This window comes from Gymnoscopelus braueri (genome assembly GCF_963280865.1).
Source record: "Gymnoscopelus braueri genome assembly, chromosome: 2".
In the NCBI taxonomy this organism is placed as follows: Eukaryota; Metazoa; Chordata; class Actinopteri; order Myctophiformes; family Myctophidae; genus Gymnoscopelus; species Gymnoscopelus braueri.
Genome location: NC_137604.1, coordinates 42,255,232 through 42,281,701, shown reverse-complemented (window position 1 = coordinate 42,281,701; position 26,470 = coordinate 42,255,232). Strand labels below are relative to the sequence as shown.

At 43.0% G+C, this 26,470-nt stretch overlaps 1 protein-coding gene across 2 annotated transcripts in view; it reads left to right on the top strand.

Annotated features, from left to right (window-relative positions):
• Positions 1 to 26,470, top strand: part of hhip (hedgehog interacting protein) — a gene marked incomplete at its 3' end in the record, with an annotated part of 49,696 nt that overhangs the window by 21,387 nt on the left and 1,839 nt on the right. Inside the window, exons 5-12 of one of the 2 annotated variants that reach the window (XR_013934294.1) lie at positions 3,216 to 3,367; positions 5,880 to 6,053; positions 7,380 to 7,523; positions 7,856 to 7,974; positions 10,349 to 10,472; positions 13,020 to 13,180; positions 16,425 to 16,481; positions 26,235 to 26,383. Coding sequence is in view for 1 of the 2 variants with exons in the window: in XM_080446722.1 (XP_080302848.1) it covers positions 3,216 to 3,367; positions 5,880 to 6,053; positions 7,380 to 7,523; positions 7,856 to 7,974; positions 10,349 to 10,472; positions 13,020 to 13,180; positions 16,400 to 16,481; positions 26,235 to 26,383 (1,105 nt within the window). Of the gene's footprint in view, positions 1 to 3,215; positions 3,368 to 5,879; positions 6,054 to 7,379; positions 7,524 to 7,855; positions 7,975 to 10,348; positions 10,473 to 13,019; positions 13,181 to 16,399; positions 16,482 to 26,234; positions 26,384 to 26,470 lie in introns of both variants that reach the window. The other variant, XM_080446722.1, reaches the window with a different exon arrangement.

The following is a 26,470-nucleotide window of genomic DNA, read 5'->3' as shown; positions in this document are numbered from 1 at the left end:
ATAATTTCTGCATTTTCTCCACTCTCCCTCCCCCCTCCGCCTGATTTTATGAAAAAAAGAAAAAAAGGAAAAATCACTTGATGGAATATATATACATATTTAGTAGGGGTGTAACGATACGTTTTAACAACGATTCGATACGTATCACGATACTTGGTTGTCGATACGATACATGAACGATACAGGTTAATTTAGAACGATACGATACGTTTCGATTCAGCGATTTAGTCGATACGATACATGAACGATACAGGACAGGTTAATTTAGAACGATACGATTCGATTCAATGATTTAAAATCGATATAGTAACTATTTATTTACCCAAAAATTCTGTGTGAAAAATAAATACCTGGATACTGGATATAAACCCCTCTTTCTCTTTTCTTCTTCTTAAAAGTACTTAGTATTGATATAATTGATTATTTGCATTGCAGAACGATTCGATACGATTATTTGCATTGCAAAACGATTCGATACGATTCAAAGTCAAACGATACGATATTTAGCTGTTTGCATATCGATATAGTAGATCGTTGAAAATTCAAAACGATGCATCGATGCAGTTACTGTATCGTTACGGGCCTAATATTTAGTAGTGCTCATAAACATAAGCATGTTTAAACTTAGCTTTTCGGAGCAAATAGTTATTTGTCAACTTTCACAAATTTTCACTTGATAGCTCAGAACATCGGTCTCTGTTGTTGCTAGCCGGTGCTTCAAGTTCATTCCATCATGCAGTCATTCCTTCTCCGCATGTGGCCTGTATCATTGCAGTGTTTGACTGCCTGGCAATCCAAACAGGACTTCGGAGATCCAGGACACTCGAACATAATTTATGATGTGTGTTCCTTTGGGCTGTAACCTAGGCTATACCTGTCCAAATCCCTGCCACTGCAGCCCAAACTCTGACCCCTTTGTATTTGATGTCGCATTCCTTCCTTTAACCATTTTGTCAGGGAATACCTGGGTGGAAAGGCAGCTGTGTCCGTCGAAGACGCGATGCCAAGTTTGCTCTCACCCCAGCTGATGTATAGCACCCACCCTCTGCTAGGTGTTCGCCATACTCAGAGTTAACCACTTAAGCCCTATTTCATAGTTTGACACCATTGTTTGATGGCGAGGGACTTAATACACTGGTCTAAAAGCTGTCAAGGAATTGCGATGCGAAGCGTTGTAAGCTTGCAGATCTTTTATTTTTTATTAGTTTTTTTGCACTGTTGAACTTGCACTACTACAGACTTCTCACCACAATGTTCGTGAATGGCACGTCGGTATATACACTAAAATCTACACAAAAATATAGTAGGACATTTACGAATAGCTTTGTGAATGAGGCCCAATATCTCTTGAGTCATGTGATCCAGATGTATTAGACAGATTTTTCTTATTCCAGTAAGATGATTGGCTTCCAAAGTTTGCCAAAACCATGCCACAAATCATCCAATCTGCCCCAAATGTAATCACACATTGTAGCCACAAACAAATGTCACTGTTTGTGACAAGCATCCCCAAATCAAAATCACATGTTGAGGGGCGTCTAGAGAGCACACCTACCATAGAGCTTTCACTTATGCTCATAGAGGCACACGAAAAAGGTTTGTCGTACAAACTCTATTTCCCCCCGTAGCTTCCTCGTGTCCTGACGGCTGCACCCCACAACGGACACAACCCTTGTAGGCATCCAGTCCTGGCGAAGATCTGTGGTCCAAGGAGCGCACTTATTAGAGGGGTGGACCAATCTCTTTTTGGACTAATATAACTACACGTGCACCAAAGAAAATGTCGGGGCCACATTATAAACATTCTTGACACCTTGAAAAGCCCAGCATTCTGTTCATTCTTTTGTCAGAATAAAATAACGATACACGCGCGCGCGCACACACACACACACACACACACACACACACACACACACACACACACACACACACACACACACACACACACACACACACACACACACACACACACACACACAAGGGCCGACCTGGCTTGTCTTGCCTAGGGAATGAAACGCTATAGCAGATTATTACAGCTAACTATGATGAGAGGACCACCGGGGTTGTGACAACTGATGTAGAAGCCTCCGGGGGTGAGACAAAGGTTTACATATTACACAAGCAATTTAGATGTTTTCTAAACATGTTGCCAAGACAGTGGGAGCTGGCAGCTCTCCCCCTGTTTAGGTTTTACTTTCCTTTTCCCCCCAAGATTCTTTTGTTTTTGTTTTTTCTTTTTTTTTTATCATCGTTCCTCTCTCCCTCCCTCACTCCTTCTTCTACTGGCCCTGGAATTCTGGATGGATTTGGAGGTAAAAAAAGAAAGAAAGAAAGAAAGAAACAGAGGGGTGGGGGCAAAAAAAAAAAAGGGGGGCTGAAGGACTCTGCACTTTTGTGCTCTCTATGAACTGTGAGTGAGCTAATAAATTCTTTCAGCCACTCAGCACAGCATTCACAGATATCCCCCGAAGATTACACACACAAATCACTGCACAATGGAGGCCACCGTGAGGGCCCGGGGCGTCACAGGGGCCCCCGACCCTGAGGACAAGCACGCACAACCAGGGCTGGAGGAGAAGACAAGGCTGGGGTGCGGTGGGGGGGGGAGTGGTAGGGCGGAGGGATGGGTGTATGGGGGGGGGTATAGGGAATTGCAAAGCACTACCCAGAGTCAAACACTTTATAATGGCTGGTAATGGTGTTGTCAAAGACCCGGTATAGAGATGGAGATGGGAGAAAGCGTGGGTTTGAAAAAAGAGGAGAGAGAGAGAGACAAAGGGGAGGGAGGGAGAGAGAAGCAGGAATGTACACGCACAGTGAGATCCGATGTAAAGAAAATAATATACACACTGAGTTTATTATTTATTTTACTGTGCATTAAGAAAAGTAAATGGATAAAGAAAATCTTACAATCCTCTACTTAACTCTTGTGCCTTATAGTTGACGATCTAGGAACTGAAGCTTGCACTTTTAGTCAGTCAGTCACTCTGCAGAGCAGCACTCTAAGTGCAGCAGATAAGGAATGGTCCAAAAAATGGTACAGAGTAGATGAATGGTGATGAATAATGATGTTAATGATGATGATGATGGTGGTGGCGGGGTGGGCATTGAGCATGTAGTAATGGTGAAGGTGGAGCTGGTGGGAGTCGTGGTCGCGTTAGTCGTGGGGGATGTACAGTATAGTAATTATTTTTCTTTTTGCCGTCTGACTCCAGGGCGGAGATGAAAGGGGCCTGCTAAGCCTGGCATTCCACCCCAATTACAAGAAGAACGGAAAGCTCTACGTCTCCTACACCACCAACCAGGAACGCTGGGCCATCGGACCCCACGACCACATTCTCCGCGTGGTCGAATACACTGTATCCAGGTGAAGGGACTGTTTTATATGCTAACTTATTATTTTAAAAGTGGAATATTTACTTTCTTATTTACCTACCTAGATTGAATATTATATAAAGCATTATATTCTTAATGTATGATATTGATTTATCTGTGTTGATTAATAACAAAATATTATAAAAAATGTGTGTGTGTGTGTGTGTGTCTCTCTCTCTCTCTCTGTCTGTGTCGCTGTGTCTGTGTGTCTCACACACACACACACACACCGTCTGACTGGCCGCGCACGTGAATATTTTGCCCGCAGTGGGCATAAAAGTGGGCGAGAACGCGTGTGCACTCGCTTATTGCGTGAGTTCGAAGTGAGACACACACACACACACTTAAAGTCCCCGCTGAAGTAATGAAAGAGAGCGTGTCTCTCCAGTCCACGCACACATGCGCTGTGCGCGTAAGAGTCCTTCCGGTTAAACATGCGTAATCATGCAAAATGTTGCGTAATCATGTAGTGTGTCAAATATGGGCCAAAGAACTAATACAAATGTATACCGAACAATTAAAAGTACACGATCCAAAGACTACAGCCATGATCGATTTTAGGCTAAATGTGTAGGAAATTGGACACGTGGTCTGGTAGAACATAGCTACAACAAAGAATGCGGATAAACAGGAAGTTGACCCACTAGGTGATTTTAATATAGGATACTCAAGAGTCAAGACTGTGTCTCTCTTGTACACAATGGTCGCACATTAGTGTCAACAATATACTGTACTATCATGCCCTTTAATTCTGTGCCAGCAATCACCCTTGGGGTAGTTCTTATTTCTTCACATGGATAAGTTATTTTAAGGGCATCATTTGAAGTGAAATGGTTGGTTAAAATTAAGTGCCATATACTGTATACACTCATGCTGCTCTGTTTTTTATGTTGATTAGATTCGTGCTGTATAATCAATCAAAAAAATTGTGAAACGTTCAACCCGTGTCATGTTTTTTCAAAGGATGTGAGAGGTGAAAGTGTTGGAACAGATCTCAATCATGCTCCCTTGCGAAGTTTCCTGGGGAGTTTTTTCAGTTTTTAATATTGCAAAAAATATGATGTAATCACTTGGAAGGGATTAATAGAACAGCATATTTACCTCGTCCCTCACTCTGACAGCATTGACACACGTCTTATTCAAAAAGCACACAATGCATTGGCAGATCCCAGGAAAGTCACAAGATAGAAGTGTTTGAAATACCCTAATCAGGAACGAACGCGTGGAAGTAAGAAGTAGGTTTGTCAGTACAGTACAGTATATGACCAGCTGTATTATCTGCTGGGGTTTGGATGCTGACAGTCAGGGGCGGATTTGTTTTCATAGATAGATGTAATGATGGTTTAATTATAGCACATCTCCCAGGGATGACTGTGACACCACTTTCACAATGACTTGTGATTAACAAAAAAGACATTCCTCTCCTCACCAACTTGTATAAGTGCTAGGCTACCTACATCTTAACTCTCATAATCGCTGTTGAACAATTGACTTAAAGACAAAAAAGTTTTTTTTCCAATGGCAATTATATAAAATAGGGTATACAGTCATGGTATGTTTACTCTGTAGTCTTTAATTTGGGGCGTTGCAATAAAAGATGACTGCCAGTTTAAGTAATTTCATGGCAGTGTAAGAGAGTCAATCACTCTTTGGCGTGCCGCTCTTAGAAAACACTCAGCACTTTCTCTACCCAAATACCCTGCCCAAAATAACACATCATTAAATATTTGTTGCTGATACTACGCAGCCAAATCCTCACTTTGGACTTGGAGTGGTGCAACATTTTTTCGGAGCTTTGAGTTACAGCTATAGAGAGCAAGAAAGATCCACCCAGTGCCTTATCCATGATGGGAGCTTTGGTGATACATCAGATTCAGACTAAACGTCTCCAGACAACAAAACTATGTCAACTCATTTTATGTTGGATTTGGCTTCTTTTGTCCTGTCAGCGTTTCATATTCTCATATGCGCACTTGCAGTATCATTTTACCCACCAATATAAATCGCTCTTTCCAGGAATTAGTGACAATTTTGAGCGGCTCCCTGTTTATCAAGTCATGCTTAATCTATTTCAAAACAACAGATGCCATTTATCCCAGTGTTGGGTAGACTGTCTGGGATAGCTTTCAACACAACTTTCTTAACATCACACTGTCCCAGGCCCACCCTTAGAGCATCCACAGCCAATTACTCACACATTGCCACAGGGCATTATGGTGAATATTCCGATCCGAATTTCTAAAGGCATTCTCCTATAAAACCATATAATTTATCTTGTTGACGGCTGGAACGTGTCTTTGACCAATCGGATCGCTTGACTTAAAATGCCCCGTAGGGCAAAATTCTCATAAAGCACTGGTTGTTCTGCCAGTAGTTGCGGTATAGCCGGGGAGATCCCTCTAAAAGGATGCTACCCATGGGTATTCTAACTCTAATAAAAGCTCTCGTCTGCTGTAAATCTCGTTAATTCAATCATGACGTGTTGTGTGATTTCCCTGTCTCAGGAAAAACCCAAACCAGGTGGACACTCGGACCGTGCGGGTGCTGATGGAGGTGGCAGAACTACACAGGAAGCACCTCGGGGGCCAGCTGTTGTTCGGCCCTGACGGCCTCCTGCACATCGTTCTGGGAGACGGCATGATCACACTGGATGACATGGAGGAGATGGACGGTCTCAGGTGAGACCAGAGGTCCCGCCAATCAATACAAATAGCTTTTCTATGAGAATTAGTGTCCCATTTTGAATGGCTCCCTGTTTATTAAGACATACTTCATCGATTTAACCCATTCAATGAGGGAACGCATCTCTCGTCATTTTAGATTTATTTTGCTATTCAAAAATAGCAGATATACAAGCTCATAGCGTGTCACTGAGTGCCGCGCTATGAGCTTGTAGATCTGCTATTTTTTTTAAATAGTGGTGAAAATGTGTGCAAATCTTTTAATATATATTTTTTAAAGCAACATTTGTAAAATATCCAGGGACCCCCAGAAAAAAAAACATATTCAAAGATTTGCCCGATTTTTCAAAAGATCAACAAGCTCATAGTGCGGCACTCGATGCCTCGCTATGAACTTGTATATCTGCTATTTTTGAATAGCCAAAGAAATCTAAAATGACAGAGATGCCTTTCCGGATTGAATGGGTTAAAAAAAAAACTGATGCAATAGATTTCAACACCAGTTACTTAACATCATACTGTCCCAGGCCCACCCTTTGAGCATCCACACAGCCTATTATGCACACAGTAATACAGGGCGTTATGGGGTCAGAAAGATTATGTACCGCTGCTACCATACGGTTTAAAAGGATAGCTATAGTCTTGTATACCACGCTGGTCATTATTAGTATTGCATGATACTAGTCTGGATTAAATGAGCGGTAGATTATGGGCGGCAGTGTCTCAGTAGGTAGAGCTGTAGGCTGTCTGGTAATCAGAAGTTCCCCGGTTCGATCCTCGGCTCCTCCAGGCTTCGTGTGGAAGCGTCCATGAGCAAGGCACTTAACTGGCACCTTACTGGGTTAAAAAAAATCCCCTCAGGGATCAGTAAATACCGTTTAGGTTATTATATGGCAATGACTTGGAATTAGTTGTCTTGTAGTGAAAGAAGAATGTTAGATGTACTTGTATGTACATTGTATTCATTAATTCATTAACCACTAAGCCCTATTTTATACTTCATAGTATGGTGGTGTTGTGTGGAAATAGCCTCATCTGCAATGATTTGCATTGGCTATTGTAGACATTTTAAATCTGAAAACTTTCACCTATGACATGCCCAAAATAGGGATGCCCGCAGCCCGATTGAAAGTGTTTTATCTACTGTATCATATTCTAGAAATCAATGTACTGCACTAGATTATACTACCATGCCTTCAAAGGGGAAACTTCACCACCATCCAGGATGCTTAGCCATCAGACCGCACAACCAGATATCCCACAGTATATGGATGTTATTTTTGTTCCTGCCATTTTAAATCTGTTGTCTTTGTCTGAACACAGTGATTTCACAGGCTCTGTCTTGAGGGTGGATGTGGACACAAACTGTTGTACGTCACCCTACACCATACCCAAGGACAACCCCTATTTCAACAGCACCAACCAGCCACCGGAAATCTTTGCACACGGACTGCATGACCCAGGCAGGTGAGTGAGCCATTCACAAGAATGTAAAACCTAAATATAGATAACGAAATGAAATAACTAACTCTGACAACGTTAAGGCAAATTAACCCTTTGTCAGTGGTATATAAATGAGCTTGAAAACACCACGTTTGATCATCGTCATGCCTCGATGATCTTTATTTGAAACACATGTCTTTTGGAAGATTTGCTTGAGCAAGTTCATTCCAAAGAGTAAAACTCAATAGTAGGCCTACTTTGGAATGGAACTCTTTAATCACATCTCGGCATCAAAAGTCTGTGTCAAGACCTTGCTGTTGTTTCTTCTGCGTTCAACCCTCGTCTTCATATCCTAGGTGTGCAGTGGATCGCCTCCAAACAGACAATGGAAGTCTCCTCATTCTCTGCACGGACGCCAGCGGGAAGAATACATCGACGGGGAGAATACTAGAGATCACTAAGGGAAAAGATTACGGTGAGTTCCAGTTTCCCCCACACCCCCAACTGCCCCCCAAAAAATGTTGATGATATTATTGACCTTTTTTTGGGGGGGAATCTGGATTGCATTATGGTGGTGCGGTAATGTTGCTCCTGATGAAAATGACTCAGCCTGACCTTTGTGTGTGTGTTGTGTTTCATGGCCGCACAGTTTGAGAAAGTGTTATTGAATCTTATGAAAACCTCTATTATCCCTCTGGATAACCTTTCGTATTCCTCCTCTTGCATAAAAATGACATCTGTTTTTACACATGTCAGCTCAGTGTGGATGCCGATGCCAGTCTTTTCATATTGTGAGAACATGGTATTTTGGCCCACCTCCAGCAAGCTCAGAAACACACCAGATTAAGTGCGGAGAGAGTGAAGTTTGAACGTTGAGCACGAAAAGAAAGAAAAAAATCCTTTGTGATCTGCAAAGATTCCTTCCTCATACAGTACAGTACAGCGCTGCCAAGAGAATGTGAGATTGTGTCCATGAATATGATTTATAGTTGTCAACAACAATGACTATCTAGATGATGGGTTAGGGCTGTTGAAAACACAGCTGAGAAGGAGGCCTAGTTCTTCTCGATGTGGCGCACGCTGAGGCAATAATCAGTACCAGAAGGGACTCGACAACATTGAATGCTGTCTTGACCACCCAAGATAACCCCTGAATCCTAAATCCCTCCTCCTACCGATTGTATGTGACCAAAGCTCAGTTCCACCTATCACCTTGCAGTTCAATTCAGTTCAAGACTTTATTTTTCCACATGGAAAACGTGGTATGCAAGCAAGGTGGTCGTTAAATGAGATATATTCTCACCATAAACATGTAGACGAACATATTCTGTAAGACACATTAATGATTAAGGGAAATGGCCCATGAAAAACGGCCATGCACTATGGGATTGGGCAGTGGTTTTCAGACTTTTCTTGCCCAAGGCACACCAACGGGCAAATACAAATCTCAAGTCACACCTGTTTTAATATCTGTGCAAAATCAATCTTATCACTCATTTTATGCTTTCAAAATCTTTCAAAATTTGTGAAAATAGCCGATCTACAAGCTCACGTGTTGTGATGACACTTTGTAAGCTTGTGGATCTATTTTTGAAAATGTAAAAAAAAAAAATACAAGTATAGAATTTGCATCTGAATAGGGAAATTAGTGCATGCAAAGTACTGATAAATTAAAAGATAATTCATAACTTTTGGTATAGTTGTATGAATTGCAATAATGTAGTTGTGGTTGTTACAAAATCCCAAGGCACACCTGGTCCTGTCTCACGGCACACCGTTTGATAACCACTGGGCTATAGGATAAGGAGACACACACTGCAGATAGCTAAGAACAGATGGTGGATGACCCCCCCCCAATCCCCAATACCTCCACTCGCACTCCTAGGACCTGTGACTTAACTGGTTGCCCTAAGTGATTAAAGTGAGCAGGGTTTTCTCAGGTCAAAGACCTCTCCCTCCAAATCCAACAGCTATAAAAAATAAATGTAAAAACAAAACCATAGTACTTCAAAAACATCCACTAATAAATGTTGATATATTCACATAAAATTCTTTGCTAAAATAATATAACAGATCATGCGATTCCGATTCGCCATGAGATCAACCCCAATTATTTTTCAGTACCATTGAAATAGCGGTTTACTTCTTTACCAAAGCAAACCCTCATCAATGGAAACCACACAGCGCTATGTGCTAATGGACTCTTGACAGATTGCAGTAAATATGGATATCCCTTTTTGATCACAACACAAACAAGGAACACTTGTCATTAGTGTAGGCATGAATCACGTTAAGGTCTTAAGTAGCAAGTCATTAGCATCCAACCACGGGAGTGTGTATGGTATTAATTAATGTACTGCAATGTAACCCATATGGTGATATACAGTACATATATACTGTATATGTGTGTGTGTGCGTGCGTGCGTGCGTGCGTGCGTGCGTGCGTGCGTGCGTGCGTGCGTGCGTGCGTGCGTGCGTGCGTGCGTGCGTGCGTGCGTGCGTGCGTGCGTGCGTGCGTGCGTGTGTGCCTGCCTGCGTGCGTGCGTGCGTGCGTGCGTGCGTGCGTGCGTGCGTGCGTGCGTGCGTGCGTGCGTGCGTGCGTGCGTGCGTGCGTGCGTGCGTGCGTGCGTGCGTGCCTGCCTGCCTGCGTGCCTGCCTGCGTGCGTGCGTGCCTGCGTGCGTGCATGTATACAAAAGTGGACTAAAACAAAACTGTGGTATACAAGAGTGGACTAAAAAACATTTTGGGAGAAAATGTATATTTTGAACATGTTAAAATATGTCTTAAATACAGAGCCAGATGCACAGTACTTAAACAAGCCTTCTGCCCCCTCCTTGGCTTTCTATAGAAAATGAGCCATCCATCTATGACCTGCAGTCCAGTGGCGGGGCAGCGCCTGTCGGTGGCTTCATCTACAGGGGCTGTCAGTCCAGAAGACTCTACAGCAGTTATGTGTTTGGAGACAAAAGTGGGTAAGTAGGAAAACTCACTGGTGAGGAATGGATGTAAACAACTCTAGATTGAAAACATGAGGCTTTGGCCATTCGCTGGTCCAGTGGTAAAAAAAGCCTCCGGTCAGACATGTGTTTAGTTGGCCCTAGCATGGCATCCCACCAGCACCGTCTTCCAGAGCCTCTCTTTCCCTATCTCCCTCCCTTCTGAAACTGTACACCTAAAATAACTGTCTAAAAAAGAAAGAAAAAACATGAAACCCTTTAAAAAAGAGTCTAATAAAGGTGTGGCTTCCCTGTACAATCTGTGTACAGTATGTAGCAAGTTATTAGGTGCGTAGTTTGTGAACAGAGCTCCAGTGTTGTGCTAATGAGCTTAGCAGTGTGAGGTGAGCTGCAATTTCGGAGTAGTGATATGCTGTTAATGTATTATGTTAACATGAACATCTTAAAATATCTAGAGAAAATATTTATTATTTCTTGCTGTAGTGGGACATTTGCTTTCTTTTATCATTTTACATTGGGCTATAGTGATATGCAATGCATATATCTTGAGCAATGCCTACACATCACCAACACAAGCTTTTGTGTGCTGATGTTGCTGAGCTGTGATTGGTGTGCAAACACCAGATGAGCGCTAACCTGTCTGAGCTTTGATTGGCATAGCAGTATCAGTTGAAATTTGGAAAGTTGGCTGTAAATTGTCTACTTTTGTCGGGACATACACATACAGACAGACCAACGCTGTTCTGGACTGGGACATACAAACAGACCAACACTTCTAGACAGCTGTCACTTTCTGTGCCACGCCGCAAAAAGGGCGCATCGCACCTTCGTGAATAATCAAGGTCAAACCAAAATGTGTACCCTGCATCACTTGCCATTATGATGCTGTGCTGCTACAGTCAGTGAAGCTATAAAACTAATTTGTGAGCCCTCAGAGGCATTCTCAGTGTTAGGCCTACCGAGATGAACAGATGATATCAAGAAAGTCCAGCCCTTGATGTTTTTGCCACAGTGCAGTGGCTTCCTTTTCCAATCCACTTTATAATCTGCTGCTGCCGTAACAAGCACAGCTGATCTGTGAGCTTTCGGGGGCATTTACCAAGATGAACATAACTCTTCTTCTCAAACTGACATCTGTCCCTTACCTCAGCAGATGCCAACATAAACCCAGAGTTCTGCGTGTGGTTTCCATTGGCATATGCCAAGGAGAAAAAACACCAGTATCATGTTACTGTCACCACCACGGCTCAGCTCATTCAGTGTAAATTGAGATTAGATTCCTTGGCCCGAACTGTTCACAGTTTTCTTTGGTTTGTAATTCATCCTACTTCGCTGATGTCAAACATCGACGCTAGCGTAAACAGAGGAAATAAATAGCGGAGAGGAGGGAAGGGAAGCGCGCTATCGGTAGATGGCATCGAGTTTGAAAAATTGTGCGGTCGTGGCTGATTCTGTGCCTTATTACAGTTTTTGTGGCAGCAGAGATGTTGTGGCTGCGAGTGAAGGTTTCTGGCACAGACTTTGTTTTGAAACTGAAAAAGCCAGAGCCTAAATGACACCATGTGGGCTCCGGGTTGAGAAATGCAAGATGGATCAATGAACTGTGACACAACAAGAAGTAGTTGTGTCCGACCCAACTCGACTGACACATTACCAATGCTACTGTTGATGAATTGCATTGTATCTTGCATTCGCAGTGATTGATAACTGCAGCAACCGTGGTTAACACTTTGTCTTATTCCAGTGTATTACCTGTCTATTAATCAATTTGATTACATGATACATTACATTACATTACAGTCATTTAGCAGACGCTTGATACTACCCGGTAACACTTTACTTAAAGGTTGCGTCTATAATGCCTTATAATCACATTTATAACACATTATAATGCACTTATTATGGCATTATAACACTCATTATAAATATGTATAATTATGTATGACAACTTATTACAACGTTTATAACTTATTATAAGTGTTAGTCATAATGCATTATAAGCTCAGTGGAACAGCACATTATAGGTACCTTAAATTAGTTAGTTATAAAGTGTCTTTGTTAGAAATTGTTATGCATAATTATAAACATTTATAACGAGTGTTATGAAGCATTATAAGTGCATTGTAATGCATTATGATGCATTACAATGCATTATAAATGTCATTATAATGATTATAATGCATTATAGACAAGTAAAGTGGTACCTGGAAGTTATAATGTGCTGTTCCACTGAGTATATAATGCATTATGACCAGCACTTATAAATTATATTATAAGTTAAAATACTTCATAACCCTTGTTATAAGTTGTTATGCATAATTATAAACATCTATAACAAGTGTTATAGTGCCTTATAAGTGCATTATAATGCCCTATAAATGTGATTATAAATTATAATGCATTATAGACGTGACCTTTAAGTAAAGTGTTACCGTACTGTTTCATTGACTAATGCAGGTTGATAAAGGGGAATAAGGCTATTGCAAACTAATGCGTACTATATATACTAATCTATAACCTAGCCTCCAATATTAAATCACCACTGTGTTCTGCTTGTCTCAGTAACCTGCGAATCCTTCAGAAGTCTTCCTCATCCTCACCTTCATCAACATCAGCAACAGGAGGCGAACAGTGGCAGGAGAAAGCTCTGTGTCTGGGCCCAACCACCTCCTGTGGTTCCACACTAGTGGGACACATCCTGGGCTTTGGAGAGGATGAACTGGGTTAGTATCTGCTTTGGGTCTGATGTAGGGATGGGACGATAATCGTTATTATCGTTTATCGTGATAAAAAAAACGCTCACAATAATCGTATCGCAGAGATTTGAAATTGAAGTACCACTTAAACCCTCTAGAATTGATAAAACGCACCTGTAAAAAAACGTACTTGATACAGTCTATTTTTCACTCTCTAAATCTCTTCGCGTCGCTCACAACGTGTCGCCACAACGCGTTAACAAAAGTGCCATTTTAAGAGTTTTAAGCATATTTTGATTAGCGTGATAGTATCGTAAATCGCAATTATTTTGGTCACAATAATTGTGACATAAAATGTTCATATCGTCCCATCCCTAGTCTGATGTGCTTTGGGTATAAATGATATCAGTAGATGCACGACATTTAGTGTTACAATGTAGAATGAAAATAATCACCTCATGCTTTTTGTATAAACTGCTTGTTTATAAACAGCGTGTTCCCCTCAAAATATTGATATAAAGAAATATAATATAACACTCCAAATCAGTCTTTAGACATACAACATCCCTTTCCATCCCACCTCTCTCTCCTCCCCCCTCCCCTCTCTCTCTCTCTCTGTCCCTCGCTTGATATGAGTCGATATTATGAGTGACAGCATAAGTGTCAACAAATCTTGTGAAGTCAGCTGCATGGAGCCATCTTGAAAGCCATGTTTATTCAGCGTGACATATCTCAAAACTCTGGAGAAACCATTGTTTAGAGTCGTTGGGTGTTGTATATGGAACAATGGCGCATGTATTTACATGAACAATCCCTTGTGTTGGGGAAATGTTCCGTGTGATTATTTACCAAGAGGATTGTACAATTTTGACACCAACATGGTGGTATATATATATATTTTGCTTCTGACCCCCAGAATATGTTTGGGAGGGGTTGTTGCAATTCTTTCTGGCCCTTGTGTGTGTTTGTGCGCATGTGTGTTGGCGTGCACACAGGGTCTCCTAGGTTCAAACCATTTCCAAACCAATACCCGAGCACAGGCCAAACAGGAAGTCACACTCGCAGTGACAGGAAATGGAATACCCCAGTGCCCAGACCTTCGTAACACGTTCCCAAACAGGATATTAAACACTGCGCACTTCCCACTGGATTAACAGTAATTTCCATAAGATAGCATTACTGCTCAAAGGGCCCACTGACTGTGGGCCGTGTATTTGTGACCACCTAGAATGTGATAATGTTTTCACACACAATCTGATATGTGTTATTGCTCACCTGGAAGACCAGCAGCTTGAAGATAAGCCAGAGTGCATTGAGGTGAACGATGATAAGGTGTAGAATAGGAGAAGAGGTCCATTACAAAATGAGATATCTTTCCAACTCGTTAACCGCATCCCAACTGTCATTGTTCCCGACTTGCATGGTCCCCGAATAGGCCGATACCCAAAGGGCACCGGTCTAGTCGTGTTCACAAGTCACAAGTCACAAAATCGATTCTTGTGGAACTCAAGATCCAACATGGGAACGGCGTGGCTCCAATATGGATCTCGGACTTCATGTGGCCAGCCTGTGACATCTATGACAGTGGTTCCAAAATAAGCGTATTTGAACTGGGGACCCCCCAAAATAATCATATTTGAACTGAGGACCACCCACCCTGACAAGCACTTTTAATTGTAGGAGTTGAGGCATTACATTTAGTTTGACTCGGTTCCACAGATAAATATTGTGAAAATAGCAGATCTACGAGCTCACAACGCCTTGCGTTGTGAGGCGTTGTGAGCTTGTAGATCGGCTATTTAAAAAAAAAAAAAAATCTTACATTATTTGACAATTTGGCCAATATTTGACTAGTATTTTTTTTCTTTTTGGAAAAGGTCTTAAAAGTCCTTAAATTGTCACTTTACTGTCATCTGGGGACCCCCAAAAAATCATGTGGGGACCCACAGGTTGAGAACCACTGATCTATGACATCAGTCGTTTATGATGTATCTACTGTACGACATATGACTCCAAGGTTTCAGCCCGATCACAGTCCCTTTGACTTTCATTATAAAATGTTGAATTTTTCAAAAGGTATAAAACATGTATGTCAGGGGAAAACATAGTGGAGGTACTTGTGTGGACTACTGGCAGCGTGCATACACACTAATCAGACCAGTGGTCTGCGAGATTAGCTCCAGACACACAGAGACACTTGAGGACATAGCCTGCTGGTTTCCTGTGCAAAATGTCATGTCCTTTTTAGCTCACAATGCGAAAAGCTGAAAATCTGCGATACAGCAGCCATCTTCAGCCAATAATGCGCATTATGGGTTACTAATTATGTCACGATACATTTTTAAGACAGTGGCTTATAAAGATTGCTGTGCTGTCGAGGATGGAATTAGTCTATGGTTTTGCTGACTGATGAACTTTGGGTAGCAGAACTATTCCAGAGTGGATACCCAGCGTTCAGGAATGAAAGTCTTCATTTGAAGGATACTCAGCCCCCACCCACAGCCTCATCACATCGCCCACAGAATGATTAGCTGTCAACTCTGGTTTTGCTGCTCCGAATGAACACATGATCTTGAGGCCTCACGCAGACACCAGTAATGGGTATTCATTGTTCTTGCTGGGTTCTTTTGAAGATTTCTGCATTTGTTCATGATTTGGTGGTGGTGCAAGAAATGTGGAGGAGTGGGCACGTGTCCCAACCAAAGTTGCGGGTCCCTCAGACTTTCTTTGAGGCTTGTTTCTCGTTAAATGATCCGTCTGGTTCCCCATCATGAGGATACAGTGAAAGTATCCATGAAATTCTCTCGTAAGAAAGTCCATTGGAAAGTACAGCACTGCAGTTTTGTTAGGCGGGCTTCATACTTAGTTGCGTGCCGGTGTCGTACCCCAAAAATAGCTGTTCTACAAGCTCAAAACGCATTGCAGCGCGACTCGCTGTGAGCTTGTAGATCTTCTATTTTCAGTGCCTGACACCACGCGCAAGGAAGTACTCATAATAAGTGCATATCAAGCCCTTTAGATTTAATCTCCCCTCCTCCCATTGGGAGCCTCAAACCAATGAGAACATGCATTACATACATATTATATTTGTTCAACGTATTAATAAACATCCACAAGTGCATACTTTTAAATGTTGGGAAGTACAGCCTTCAGTTATAATATACAGTATGATCTATGTGTTGTGAATTATATATTATATAGTATGAGAAATACAATTTCTCATGAAAATCTGTTCCTCTTCCTCAGGTGAGGTGTACATTTTGGCGAGCAGTAAAAGCATGGTCCAGTCACACAGTGGGAAGCTCTACAAGCTGGTGGACCCCAAAAGGTACAGTCCAACATTTTAATAAGGGCATTTGTATAATGTACAGCAGCTAACCCAACCGGTGGGCCGGGGCCCACTAGTGGGCCGTGACTAACCCATCATGCCGACAACAGGTAGTTTAGCCAAGCAGTCTCATTGGTCAAAGTTTGTTTCACAGTCAGGTTTGAGTGCTGAGTCATTGCAGTTTGAAAAACTACTCCCAACAAAATGATTGTTGACTTAAAGTAAACACCAAGATAAAATGTGAGTGAATTAATTTAGTAAAAGAAACCTTTGCTTACAAAACAGAAACAGCTTTGTGGATGTAATCACACCTGCGTTTGAAAGATTGAGTAACGAACTCACTTGGGGCAACAATTTTCTTTCTAAATGGATCCACAGCGTTTTGCAATTAAGCCCCTCGTATTCTCTCTGACTCAGATTCTCTTATTTTCCAAGTTTATTGTAGTTTCAAGTTGTAATTTGGTCTAGTTACAGTAAGTAAGCAATCACTCTAATTTTGTTTATACAGCAGCCAAGCAGCCTCATTGGTCAAAGGACATGTTCCAACTGTGATGTTAATTCCTATAAAGCACATTTAATTGTGAGCTAGTCTGCGGTTGTTTGCACAAATACTGTATGTCATCATCAAAATGATGATGTGACTTCATCAAACCAGTCTGATGTCATCTGTTACAGCTGTTTTCCACTGTGGATGCTGATGCTGATGCTGATCATGTTCTCTCACAATAATAGCCATCATGGTATAACTTATTTTTGTTAGTTTTTTAAGAAAGAGACAGGAAAGAGACAGATTTGAACACAGAACATTACGATTAGTAGCTAGTGGGCAAGTAGTTGAGCCACATTGATGTGTGTGTTAAGCCATTAACCGGGAACGCATCTGTGTCATTTTAGATTTATTTGGCTATAAAAAGAATAGCAGACATACAAGCTCAACGAAAAATTGTGAAAATGTGTGCAAATCGTATATATTTTTTGAATTTTTTTAAAGCGATTTCTTTGGTCAAATCTTTGCTTCTGGGGATTCTACAAATGTCATACGTATGTTGCTATAATCAGTGGTTCTCAGAACATTTCCATGTCAAGGACCACCCAAAATGATATGTATTTGGCCGCGGACCACAATCTCAAAATATTTTGTTCCAGGGACCCCCCAGAAGCAAAGATTTGAGTTACAAAGGTTCGCTTTAAAAAATATATATTCGCACAAATTTCCACGATTTTTCAAAAATAGCAGGTCTACAAGCTCATAGTGCGGCACTCGGTGCTGCGCTATGAGCCTGTATATTTGCTATATTTTTATAGATTTTATACTTTCCCGGTCTTAATGGATAAACATGACATTCAGAAAGTGCCTTACAACAACAGCAGAATCACAGGAACATCATTCCTTCTCATCTCCCTCTCCTCCCGTTCCTTCCTTACACATCTCCCACAATGCATCGCTGGGACCCAGCGGGTTACTTGCGTCCCCCTCCTCAAACACATCATCACGCAATCATTGGCTTCTTCAGCCAAGACAAACTCTGAGCAGTAATTGGAGAGTAAGCGCAGCGTTTGAAAATGTTAGTGCAAGGTATTGCTAACAGCGCCGCGTACGAGCTGGCCCCTTTTCACCCTGCTAGCACAACTCTGGCCTGGTGGTTATTTTCGGAACGTTTGACAGCCGTTTTTGGGTGAAAACGGCTGTGGGGGGAAAGGAGGAAAAACTGGCTGCAATGGCACCTGTTGACAAGCATAGAGACCTCTCCCTCCTCCACCGGTGCAGTAACTTTTATTAAAACACATGAAAGAACCACATGCACAAGTACAGGGGATGTATTTTCTTAGTTTTACTGTGGAGTCAGTGCACTGAAGTGGCCTTTGAATCGGAGCTTTTTAGATGACGCAGATGCAGGTTTATTCACTGCACCTTTCTTCCATCATTATTGGATCATTTACAGGCAAAACCATGTGATGCTATGGGTTGCAGCCTAGCATGCAGTGAATGTGTGTTGTGTTTTTGCATCCATGTGTGTGTGTGCGTGCGTGCGTACTGTATGTTCTCGTATCTGGGCGAACACATCATTTGAAATGTATGTGTGTGCCGGTGTCAGAACTGTTCTCTAACTCTCCCCATATGTTGCACATTGTTAAAAATCACTTTTACACAGTGATGGATCTATAAAATGTTTGTTTGTGCCAAGCCATGTACATGTGAAAAACATTTTGTCCGTGAATACCGGGAAATGATGCATGTATTCCACGAATCCCCCTGCTGTGTCCTCCCTATAGGCGAATGCGTGTTTGTCATTGACGTATCACTCCAGCTGTAAAGAAATCACGTTGAACGCGAGCAAACTTTGCCCGCTGTCTTATTCAAACCAATAGCTTATTAAGCTGAACCTGTTGTTATGCGAAACCTCCCATGTTTTTGAACCTCGTGCCCTCATTTGACATGCTTGAGCGAAGCTGGGAAACGGGGATCGTTGGTCTGCGGTGAGGTCATCCGGCTGCATGTCAGCAGGTGGGGCTTCTTTAGAGACAATGCGCACGGAACTCACCGCACTGCGGGGAGCGAGGTCTGGTACAGGGCCATGATGTCGTAATGTCCCGTTAGTTTAACCATATGCACCCTATGGTGTCCCTATTATGGGGAGAACATTCGGCAAAAATAGCTGATCTATAAGCTTTGCTATTTAAGGCGGGCCAAAGACATTTTTTTAGAGGGGAAAAAGCAGGAGACCAAGTATAGAGCCCGGTCAACAAAGAATAGGGTTTAAGCTGTTAAGTCAGAGAGAGAAAGAGAAAGACACAGGGATCAGATGTATTAGAGAGAGAGAAGAGATGAGAGAGAGACCAAGATACACAAAGAGAGAGAGTCCAGAAATGGAAATACAAAAAGGGAGAGAGACTGACAGTGAGGGACAGCCATTGAGTGTGTGTATGTATGTATGTACTATGCCTCAGTATCACAATAGAAACATATCCCCAGCTAATTACTCCTAGGGTGATGACAGTACCACCCAAGTCTTTGCGCAATTAATTACGGTGCAGATGTTTCTGGAAGGGGCCCCGGCGGCCCCAGTCTGTATTTATGTGCTCTGGCATGGCCTGCCGGCCCAACGTTTTTCTCCCCAAGAACAATTCTTTCCACCATCTATCGGGCTTGTTTAGTCTGCGCAGACCCTGTGGTGTTGGAGCGCTGACTCCTTAACACACTCGCCACTTGGTTATTAGGATCTTGTTACAGGAGGAGGAGGCGAGAGCGGGGGGATAAAGGGGGGTAGCTAACGCCTCTGACCTCAGCCTGTTATCAAGTCGGGTGGTCCTCCTCATCTCTCTCTCTCTCTCCTCTCCTCCACTGCCATGTTCCCGTTTTTTTTTCATGTTATCAGGGAATGGAAAGCAAAGTTAGGAAGGGAGGGCTAGATAACTTGGGGGTGACATGCAAAACAGAGTCGTGCTTCAGTGTGTATGCAGCTGTAACTAGCCGGGCCACGACCAACTCGTAAGACGGATAGCGAAAATAGCCGACGTACAAGCTCACTACACATAGCAATGCAATGCAATGCAATGCAATGCAATGTGTGTGTGTGTGTGTGTGTGTGTGTGTGTGTGTGTGTGTGTGTGTGTGTGTGTGTGTGTGTGTGTGTGTGTGTGTGTGTGTGTGTGTGTGTGTGTGTGTGTGTGTGTGTGTGTGTGTGTGTGTGTGTGTGTGCGCGCGCGCTTGCGCGTGTGCGTGCTTGCGCATGTTTAGGAACACAGGGGAAAGGAGGAACAGCCAGGGAGGGTGGTAGAGGAGGCGTAAAGGGGGAAACGTCAGCCATAAAATCCCTCGGCGGTGTTTGTGTAAACATGTCCCGGACAGATGACTTCATTTCTAGGTATTTGTTTGTCAGCTGGAGCACCCCTCCAATAATAAATAGGCCACCATGCATTCTGAAACACTCTGGGTGTGTGCGTGCGCACGTGCATGCGTGCGTGCACTGCAATGTGAGGCTGTGAGGGAGAGTGAGAGAGAAGATTGAAAAGGAGCGAGAGAGGTGACAGAGACAGAGACGGAGGCTCATTGTTTGCGGTGTGCCTGAAAGGGAGGAGCTAGTAGTTATTTTCCAAATCTCTGATAATTAATAGATCCTACTAATAACATGAATTGCACTGAACTTCCAGACACAATTGGAGCTGGCACAATATCTTACATGATCTTATGTTAGTCTTACATTATAGTTTATAGCCATATTATTGCAACCAAATTCTATAGACATTTGCCCAATCTGCCCAGTATGACAGGATATTCACTATACATTTACATACACCCCCCATACAATAGCCATTATATGTTCATACACAGCATAAAAACACTTTGTACCAAGAGTGCCTTAAAATAAACAAATTGATGTGTAGGCTACAACTTGCTGCAGTTGTAACCTGCACATAACACATTCAAGTCAACAATTATATTTTTATTTGATCTTATTTGCTTGTGGAGCAAGCTGGTCTAATCTTTTCCTCATTGGCTGTCCTTTAAGCCAATGGGGTGTCCGCAATGCCTTGCCATACTCTGAATGGCCGTAAGAACTCCGGTCACGGAACAGAATGACCGTCGCTAACTTACAGTAGACACAGACACGCGCTACTCTTCACCATCTGGTAAGCATTTAAATGAACACATTCAATCATTTTTTCACACAAACTAAAGCAAGGAAAAATAACTAAATAATAGCGGACAAAAGGGCGACATTCATGCTCTTACAGGCACAAACAATCTAACATCTAACAAACAAACTATTAGGCTTCTAATAAAAACTCCCTTGAACAGTGTTTCAGAGACATAGTGAATTTCATTATTATTAATCTATGAATTATTATCTAATATAAGCCTTTCTAATATGTTTACACATTTTGGCATGCTTAACACAGGAATGTGTGAACCCAAACCAGAAATAATGACTATTGCAACAATGTAACAATTTGGTTCTTGCTCTAGACCTTTTATGTCAACTTTAGATGTGAAAGGCACCTTAATTTAACTCTTGAGTTTAATATCTTAGTTTTTTTGGTAACGTTTAGTAAGATGCAAGAGTCATGACAGTACTTTTCAAGGGTTTTAGCTTGGCACAAGCTGGTATAATATGATATGTCATTCTTGTTTTATTTTTAATTGGCTCCCGAGTCCTGACTCTAATCATCTAATCAATCCTGACTCTAGTAAAGCCCAGTCCACACCAATGATTCGCAACGCAACAAGTTGCAACAGCAACCACTTGCAACCACCTGCAACGGGTCAACTCAGACCGCTGCAACTGGTTGGAAGTTGCAACTCGAACTCGTTGTGTTGCAAATCATTGGTATGGACTGGGTTTTACTCTTATACGTTCCCATGTTTCACTCTTGCTGCTATGACACCTGCATTTCTCCCATGTGGATCAATACATGTTTATCATATCCTATGGTATCTTAATTAGACAGAAATACTGTGTGTGTGCGTGCGTGCATGTGGATCCATTCGCAGTCAAATGGAATTAACTTCATTCTCAGAGCTGTAGCCTGCAGGGAGTCCTTAAATCATTAGACGGAGAGTCAAATCTCCTACTGATTTCTGCGGTCATTTGTCTTTCCATTGCAACAGCCTCTGTCCAAACAGAAAGGGGGTGGGGTGGGGGGGGAGGTATCGCGAAGCACTTTTCACACATTGGGGTTTAGTCAGCTGCTGCCTTGTGTGATTGAATTACAGCGAAGCAGAGACCTTGAAAACACAGTGAACTGAGAAACACAGGTCCTGTTTTATGAAGTGTATCAACTGTTTACGTCACAAATCATTAGATGGACCAGGGAAGCTACACCCTATACAGTACTTGAGTGTGTGTGTGTGCGTGTGTGCGTGTGTGTGTGTGTGTGTGTGTGTGTGTGTGTGTGTGCGTGTGCGTGTGCGTGTGCGTGTGCGTGCGTGTGCGTGTGCGTGTGTGCGACTGCGTGTGCGTGCGTGTGTGTACATGTCCACCATTTCACTCTTTCCGCCCGGATGTTTCTCTTGTCTTGCTCTTCCATATTTGTGTTCGTTCACATTATTATCGTCCACGTGGGTGGGAGCGTGCACACACATGCACGCACGTGCAGGAGCCTGTGTGGGCATGCACAGAGAAAAAAGAAACACCCCCTCTTTTATTCCCCCCATCCCTCCTAAATCTTCCTGGGGCTCTAGCGCTGGCTCTCTCCCGGACAAAGCTGCTTGCCAGTCCCATTGAATGGCCCGGGCTCCTACAATACACAGTAAATTTCCTCGCACAATTAAAACAAGCAACGAGGCGACAAAGGAGGCCCCCAAACAATGGAGTCAGATGACAAAACAGCAAAAGGGACCACACTGGGGCGTTTGATTAAGCCATTGTCCCCGCGCACAATGTACACCACTCCACGGTCCTTTTCTCACATATACCTTGTGTCAATCAAACAGGCCCTGTGAGCCAACGAGCTAAACCTGTGCGCACCCACAAACACATACATATCACACACTTATCTGCAAACAGATAAGTGTGTGATATGTATGTGTTTGTGGGTGCTTCTACACACACACACACACACACACACACACACACACGTTCCATCACTAGCGTACGTATTGCAGTGGAAACGTGTGGCTCTGACGACACACAGCCCAGGGGATGTTGATCTAAGATAAGGCAGCAGGGAGGATGATTCTCCTGAAAGGAGGGCTGTTATCTGCTGGGCGCTCCCGTCTTTGTCTATTATTTGTTTCCGATCTAGAGCCCGATATATCGGTTTGGCCGTTATATCGACCATTTTCAACATTTTAAAGCTTGTTGGTCGTCTATTTATGAAAAAGGTTACTTTGGTGGTTAAATAAAATAATGTTCTGTTTATGTGTGTATTTTATATCTACTTTGTTGCTTCATCATTATATAATTAAAGTTAATAAGTCACATATTGAAGTACATTTTTTATATATATTTTTTTATCAATTTCTAGTGTTTTTTTCCTACTTATTTATTTGCATAAGTTCAACTTTTATTGATTTCAAATGTAATAGTATTCAAAAAATATCGGTCAACACATCGGCCGGTCTACAAAATCGAGATCGGCATCGGACTCAAATATCTGGCATCAGTCAAGCTCTAGTCCCGTCATCTATCTGTCTGTCGGTCTATCGATCCATCCTTATTTCCATCCAAGTCTCCCTCCCTCTGCCTCTCTCCCTCTCTCTCCCTCCCTCCCCTCTCTCTCCTCTCTCTCTCTCTCTCTCTCTCTCTCTCTCTCTCTCTCTCTCTCTCTCTCTCTCTCTCTCTCTCTCTCTCTCTCTCCCTCCCTCCCTCCCTCTCTGGTCACAGGCCTGCTCACACCCCTCCCAAAGCTGATAAGTTCCCACAGTGGCTGTTGACCCAGCTGCCTTTGTCAAGTGGCGCTAGCAGCAGGTGCTGTTTTCTCAGCCAGGCTGGCAGTGATACAGGCTGTATGGTTGCGTCTCTGACCCCCGTCTACTATTAACAGTGTTCACTGCAGACCCCCACCAATCCTCCAGGGACTCTCTCTCTTTCTCTCTCTCTCTCCCTCCCTTCTCTCTTGCTCTCTTTCTCTATGGTCCCTTCCTTCTTTCTCCTTCTCTTCTTCTTTTTTTTCTTTTTTTTTTTTACTACGTGCAGCCTGTCCCTCAACAAAAGCCAATGTGGATGGGAAAAGGGGAAGACAGAGGCTGGAGTTGGGTGCTGATGGGAGCATGGGAATCAACCCCTCCCTGAGAACACACACACAAACACACACACACGCTATACACCATACGCACACCCCTTTGGTCCTGCCCTACAATGCCATCAGTCACTGTGGCTGTCAAGAGTAGCACTTTCTAAGCTGTGAAGTCCAAAGGTGCATGCAAACACACACACACACACACACACACACACACACACACACACACACACACACACACACACACACACACACACACACACACACACACACACACACACACACACACACACACACACTTGCACGATTAACAACAGACAAGTTCTCAGCCACTGCTGCTAATTTATCAATTAATAATGCCTGATTTATGCTTGGTTGCACATCGTGTCTATTGATAAGCAGCACAAGGCATCACATCGTTGACACATTGTAAGTCTGTAGATCGGCATGTACAACTATGTATAAATAAGGCAATACACTCCCTGACTCTCTCACACACACACACACACACACACACACACACACACACACACACACACACACACACACACACAGACACACACACACACACACACACACACACACACACACACACACACACACACACACACACACACACACACACACACACACACACACACACACACACACACACACACAGTCACACACGCCCACATGGCTACACCACACATATGCACACCCACAATACACACCATACAACAACCCCACTATACACACTCTCATTCAGTTCCCATACCACCACGACAAATTACAAATTACTGCACGTGTGTGTGTGTGTGTGTGTGTGTGTGTGTGTGTGTGTGTGTGTGTGTGTGTGTGTGTGTGTGTGTGTGTGTGTGTGTGTGTGTGTGTGTGTGTGTGTGTGTTGTGTGTGTGTGTGTGCAACTCCTGGATAATGTATCAACAGGATTCATGGAGGAACTTGTCTTGCCTCATTAGCTGTTTAGCTCAGTACAGCAGGGATGCTTACGCTTTGCTCCCGCCTACACACACACTTGTGCACACACACACACGCGCACACACACACACACGCACACACACACACACACACACACACACACACACACACACACACACACACACACACACACACACACACACACACACACACACACACATTGCACACACACGCAAGTGGGGGAACAGGCGCTAACAGGCGCTTCACATTTGAACTTCATTACGCACGAGTTCTATCATTTCCAGACTGCCAGAGCGTGATATGAAATAATTGGACTATGGCTCATTTGTTGATGTGCGTGTGTGCATGTTCATCCTGATATGAAACAATCACAACATGTCTGTTTTGCTGCACAGACCGGGCCCATGTGCTGCAGGGATGTTGTCATAAAATGGCAGATAAGGACCCAAATCCCCTGGTCCTTGATTCGACGCAGATCATGCACAAGCACTTCATGGTGCTTCGTTGGTTCCACCTCGCTTGATATACTTGTGTGGTGGCATGCTTGAAAAATACCATACAATAAATCGGTTCGTTTAATGTATGTGTGTGTGTGTGTGTGTGTGTGTGTGTGTGTGTGTGTGTGTGTGTGTGTGTGTGTGTGTGTGTGTGTGTGTGTGTGTGTGTGTGTGTGTACCATTTGTTTTATCCAGCCTGTGAATGTTTAAAGGTGTGCCCTGGGGCGACCAAAGAATAGGCGAATGATTAGGGAGCATCCCTCATGGGCGCAAGAATGCCTTCTACAGCGTGTCCCTGATTTCACTCCAGTCTGCATTTCCTGTCTCTCATTTTGCTGTGTCTATCTGATTAAAGCATAAAAACGCACAAAAAAACAATAATAAAAAAAAGTGTGTTAAAGGACAACTTTTTAAAACATGAATCTTACCGTTCTGTTGTGAGGAGGAAATGTGTAAATCTGACACAAAATGTCCCAATGCTTTCTGTGATCAGTCCGTAGGCAGAGAAAAGGCAGCAACATTTTCCAACCACTTTCTCTAACATCTACTACTTTAGATGTGTTTCTGTTATGTCTTTCCAATGCTTTCAACCCGCATGTGTAACATTTCCACCCGTTCTTATTCTTGCTCCAGGCCCCAGGCCCCGAAGGAGTGCCAGCGGCAGGTGGAGCCCCCAGAGCTGCTGATGACAGCCTGTTCCAGGCACTGCAAGAACGGACACTGCACCCCCATCGGCAAGTGCTGCTGCAGCCCTGGCTGGGAAGGGCCCTTCTGCCGAATCGGTGAGTGCCCGTTTTCCCCCTCGTTACCAGCAGCAGCCAGTGCAGTGGTGGAAAAAGCACACACATCTCTTACTTAAGTAAAAGTAT